This window comes from Monopterus albus, unplaced genomic scaffold (assembly GCF_001952655.1).
Source record: "Monopterus albus unplaced genomic scaffold, M_albus_1.0 scaffold202.1, whole genome shotgun sequence".
Classification (NCBI taxonomy): Eukaryota; Metazoa; Chordata; class Actinopteri; order Synbranchiformes; family Synbranchidae; genus Monopterus; species Monopterus albus.
In genome coordinates, this window is record NW_018128082.1 from 59,752 (window position 1) to 65,691 (window position 5,940).

The window sequence follows — 5,940 nt, forward strand, 5'->3', positions numbered from 1 at the left end:
ACACATGAATACACACAAAAGCTTAGCGAGCCGGTCAGTGCCGACTATAAGAGAGTGAAAGGAACGAATGGCCTTAACATGAACTCTGCCAGGACGCTGCTGGCTGTCATTAAACTATGTAATGTGGCCTGGGAGGAAGTGAGGGACCATTTTCAGCTAAATGGTTATGAGCCTGAAAGGTCTTAAATGGAGCAAAATAATCATTCATAGGAGGATGAGGTAGACTCCATTTTTAGAGCAACTACACCTGACCATGGAACAGGCTACAGCTTCTTGTACTCTTGGTGAGTACTGACAGGAGATACAGTAGAAGCTCTGATATCACATCACAGACTCATCTGAAAGGGGAGGTGTGAAATTACACAACCTGTTCACATATTATTGGGCTAGAAACAGTGTTGGTTTTAGAGGAAAAGATACTTAAACAGGACAAAATAAAATATTTGACTGAAGCCACAAAATATCTGAAGCAGGAGCCAATAAATTGGAACTAACATTATTTTTTCTTTACCACTAAAGACTAATCTGCAAAACATTTTTATGATTAACTTCTCTCTAGAATACAAAAGTAAAAAATAAAAACTAAAACATTGTATGGTAATTTGTCAGAGCCCAAGGTGACGTGTTCAAATAGTCGGACCGACTGAATTATCTCTGAGATGAATCTTAGTTAAGGAACAGCAATTAGCAAATGTCTAACATTCTGCTTCAAAGGTGACTAAAGCTGCCAATGGATAATCAAAACACAATGAGACAAATTTTCACTTCATAGCCTTTAACATCTGACCAGACTTCAGCAGTCTGTGTCTTCACCACACAACTTGTGCGTTCCTGTGGGAGAGCGAGGCTGAGAACAGCCAGGCCAGGTCTTTGTGTCTGACCTTGCTGAGGGGGTATAAAAAACTATCGGGGGCTACCCTTTTGTCACTGTATCACTACGGCTATGGGGGCAGCAGGGGGGCTGTGACCCACAGGGGGCTTTCCTCTCACCCTCGCAAGCACTTCTACAAACACATCGACGCGCATACAGACACACACAAACTACGGTTTGGTCACACGAGGCTGGGCAGGACTGTGTGAAGAAATTAGCTGGTCTGAAAAGAGTTAATGGCATCAGAAAGGTAAACACAAAAGGATAAAGAGAGGAAAACTGCAGAAAGAAGGAGGAGGAGGAGGAGGCTCGGATGAAAGGATGAAAGTACAACTAAAAAAAGATGAAAGAGGGAGATTTAATTACACAGGACAGTGCTAAAACTAATATGCTTTTGAAAACTGTTTATAGTTTTACTAATCAACTGGTGATCAAGTGGCTAACTTTATTTGGGACGTTTAGGAAGAGAGCTGCAGCACTAATTTGAGGCCAAACTGAAAGCGTGCTGAGGTTAATTAGGTTAAACTGCCATTTTAAAGGACTGGGCCAAAACTTAAAATTACAGACTTCCTAAAACAGCCAATTACCAAAACAATATTATCTGAAAATTATAATATTATCTACATCATTCTGCTTTTGTCCTGAAATACTGTAGTAAAGACCACTCATCATTTAACACGCTGGTGCTAAGGCTGGTAGATTTAACCTTCCAGCTCAGTCCCAGATTTGCTAACATGTTTGAGGAGTGGCCATTCAGTCCGAGTGCGTTGAAATGCAGCCCCCTGCAGTGGAACGTCACCTTGGTGAGTACAATATGGCATCACTGTGAGTAGCCTCATTCACATTTCCAGCCGTGCAGTTTAGCCGCGCAGCCCTATGGTGTGTTTTTAACAGTGGTCCTAACAGGAGTCTTCTTCCTGTGGGTGTTTCGACCATGCCCCATTATGTGACTGGTCAACATAGCATCTTGCTGGATGATGTCACCCTGTGTTGCAGAAAAAGCTGAACCAGATCCACATTTCTCACCACACAGGGCTGCGTCATTTTGGCAGAGTCCCCTGTGGTGCTGCTGCCGGCTGCAGTGACCAGAATCCCCCAGTAGAAATGAACGGAGAGGACCCTTGAAACTCAGTGTGAATGCTGCCTTACTGTGGGCGGCAGGTGTTCGTTTTCTATCACGCCCTGGAGGGAAGACAGGAAACAGACACTTCCGTCTCCCTTGTACCATAAGACATCCGAGCTGAATTGACCATCCATGTCACTGACCACCTGGCCCAGATGCTGGACCTCACTTGACCCCACGTCACCTGGTGCCGCTCAGATAGGTGCCACAAAGAGAAGGCTGCCGCACAGACTCACTTTCATTTTTAATTCGACTAACCTGATTGGCTCAAATACAATTTCATACACTATAATGTTTTACTTTTAAAACAAATAACTTGTAAGTAACTGTAATAAAACTACAGAAAATGTTTTTGTGTGTACTTCCATGTAGAGTGTAACAAACACAGAGACTTATTCTGTCCCTAAATCAGACTGCACTACAGCCAGGTTGTATCGTGGCCAAATGATATTTCACCGCTATTCAATCTCCAGCTAATCCCAGTACCAAACCCATAATCCCACTCAACGTCGCTCAACTATTCTCTCTCTTTCCGAACGAGCCACCCCTCTCATCCCATCATTCCTCTGTTTCCCCTTATTTTTGTCCCCCCTCCCTCCCTCCCTCCCATCGAGTCACTCGGCCATCAGGTCGGAACGGTCAACAGGCGTTTCACTCGGCTGAGCGTTCATTGTGCACGTGAATGCAGCAAGGGGGAGACGGAGGAAGAGAAAGAGAGATGGAGATGGGTATTGTGGTTTAAAGAGTGCAAACAGTGGGCCAGGCCCTGCGCCTCCCTGATTTAGCCCTACATCAAAGCTAAGAAAACACACGCCCACCCCCCGATGTCTCACCCTTAATTCTTACACTCACCCCTCTGCTCCACCCTTGATTCATGACTCCCACAGCCACACCCCAACCCCTGAACACAGGTGAAGCTTCCTGGAGAGCGCTACACCTACAGCCAGAGGACCACCACAGCTTCCACTGAACAGGCAATGTGGGGAAATCTTCTGTCTCTTCAAAACACAGTTATCACTTCTGCTTCAAGAAAATACGGAGTGTGAGGGAGGGGTGGAGTAATTCAACAATAAGACCCACGTTGACACTCCAGCTACAGGCTAGACCTTGTTCATGAGTGATGCTCCCTGCGTTTTCACTTAACAGCTGTAAATAAAGTTGTGTGTGGCTGAGTAATAGGCAGTTGGCCTATAAGATATTTGGTATGAACTCCACTTGTCTGTGTGTGCGTGCTTACGCGTGTATTCACATATGCATCCTCATCCGTGTGTATGGACGCTTTGTGAGTGCGTACAAGTGTGTGTGTCTGTGCGCGTGTGTGTGAGAGAGACGTGTGAGTGATGTGTGTGAACCGATATTCTGTCTTCCCTGCAGCAGTGACTGCTCACCGGGGGGTTGGAAGACGGGATTAAACACAGAGGAGTGTCACTGCCTCGCTGAGTTATAGCACTCATAACACACACACACACGCACAAGATACGCATATACACACACACACACACACACACACACACACACACACACACACACACACACACATACATGCATATACAACCAAATCTGTATCCAAAAACACTTGACATGTGGCAAGAAAACACATCATTAAATATAAAACACAGGAACACATTACACACCAACAATCACTCAGCCCGTGTCACGTAACTGTAAAGATATAGCGCAACTTCAGCGTCATCACAAAGTGAAATGATCGAGGCATATCATCAGATTTGTCTCTGAGGATGACCTACAGAGCAGACACCGAACAGAAAAGAATGCAACTAACAATTATTTTTATTAGTTGGTTCATTATTGCCTCTAAAAGGGCAGCAAGTTGTTAATAATAATTGTTAATCGATGTCCAAGTCGCACTCACTTAAAAAGCAAAACATTCTTACATTTGAGGAGCTGGACCTGGTGAATATTTGGCATTTTGTCTAAATCAATGACCTAAAACTATTAATTTATTATCAAAAATGCTGTCGCTTAACTTTCTGTTGAATGAATATCTGATTATTTGCTCCAGTAATAACAGCCTTAAATAAATATCCAAGTACTGGAACATTTTACTAAAACAAAACAAAAAAAAAAAAAACCCGCACAGAAAACACAGAGGGGCAATTTTATTTTGAAGTTAACACACATTTTAAACCCAAGAACCTGGAATCTGAGCACACAGCTTCCCCTAAAATCACAATCACACTCAGCTCTTCTGTTTTACCAGTGTTTATTCAAACTACCTTACAAACCTGAAGAAGAAGCAACAGTAAGCCTGAGATTTAGCTCAGTTGAAGATATTTCATATTCAAGTGTCACATTATGCTTCTCACGGGCTCATGGGGCCCTTTAAACACACAAGTGACCACACAGTCCTAATGGAGACAAAAAAGAAAGAAGGAAAGAAAAGCCCTGTAAATTAGATTTGGCCTGGCCTTAACCTTTGCCCCTGTCTGTGTTGTGTGTGTGTTCTGGGGTCCAGGAGGCTAATTTAATTTGTCGGACAGAGAGAAGGGGGAACGGGTAAAGACCGTCTGTCAGTCTGAAAGTCACACTTTGCACTTCTAAAGGCCTACTGTAACAACCAGAGCAGGGACGTGGACGACATATGCTCACACAGTAACTCATGCATGATCCCGTAACGCTACATTACTGTTATCCTCCAGGTGGAGAGCGTCTCAGAACTGTAAAACACAGGATTTGTTCAGTGGTTTTAGCTGGATGAAACGCATACACACCTGTGTTGTCGGTTCATGGCGGCCACCATGAGAGCGGTCCAACCCAGACGGTGGCGGTGATTTGGATCCACCCCCTCTTTTATCAACCTGATGGGAACAAAGCTTCAATTTAGTAGTGCTATCAATATCCTGTGGTGCTTTGTTAACACATATTGGGATATAAAGATGTTAGAATGGATGTTTGTTCATATTTAAAAGGGAAAGACTGGATGTAAAATGCCTTTATGTGCTAACAGGAGATAAGATGGACAGCTGCTCGTGTGACTGTATCAGACTTACCACCAGCATGAAACCAGCACATGATGTCTTGATGCCACACACTTGCTCCTAGACCAGTTAATGTGTCTGTAGGCCAGGTGTGTGTTCAGTTTTCTGCCCGAGGGTATGACATAAAGTACTGGAGTGGCACAGTCCTCCGTGTGTGTGTGTGTGTGTGTGTGTGTGTAAGTGATATGTCTGTCGTCTCTTGTGCTGAGTAGGCAGAGAGTGACTGTGTTTACAGTCAACACAGTGGCCTCTGTCTGGTCTGCACTCAGCTCTGATGCTCTCTGGCTCCATTTTCACCGCCCGCTCTGCATGTGGAGGAGTTCGGGCTGAGTAATTGGCTCATGGGTTTCATTGTGAGCTCACAGTAATAACACCGGAAGTAAGAATACTGTCAAACCTAAAAAACCTAAAAACAGCGAAGCTCAGGCACCCTGGTAGCTGAATGGTTAAAACATATACCCCATAACCGTGACACCCCAAGTCATCAGCCTTCAAGAAACTGCTTTTTACGACAGCTCGGGTTTCATGTCCGACAGCACAGCAACTTCATATGTAGCCTGTGATGCTAAGGCAACGCTGTAAAACATTTTACCACGGTTATAGAACACTGTCTTTTGCCCAGACTGCATGGATATGGGAACTGTCTTCTCTCAGCAGACACACCCTGACATCCTACCACTTCTACAAACTCAACTGAAGCACTTAACACATCTGTGGCCCGCTGGCTGGTGGTCCTGGTGCACTCTCACCTACACCATCTGCCACACATGCACAGGTAACCCAAGCCTCCAGATGGAGACACACATGGATAAACACATGTATGCACACACTCAGATACATGGATTTGGATACCAAAACCGAACTACACACAGGACACACAACTGTATAACACAATTAAAATAGATGTACGCATTAATCAGATTTTTTCCGCATGACTAACAGGAACA

General features: G+C 44.3%; 1 protein-coding gene across 1 annotated transcript in view; it reads right to left on the reverse strand.

Moving 5' to 3' along the window:
• The window catches only part of clpb (ClpB family mitochondrial disaggregase), a 36,835-nt gene that overhangs the window by 21,827 nt on the left and 9,068 nt on the right, over nucleotides 1-5,940 (reverse strand). The window contains exon 4 of the mRNA XM_020618214.1: nucleotides 4,727-4,813. Coding sequence (XP_020473870.1) covers nucleotides 4,727-4,813 — 87 coding nt within the window. The remainder of the gene's footprint in view (nucleotides 1-4,726; nucleotides 4,814-5,940) is intronic.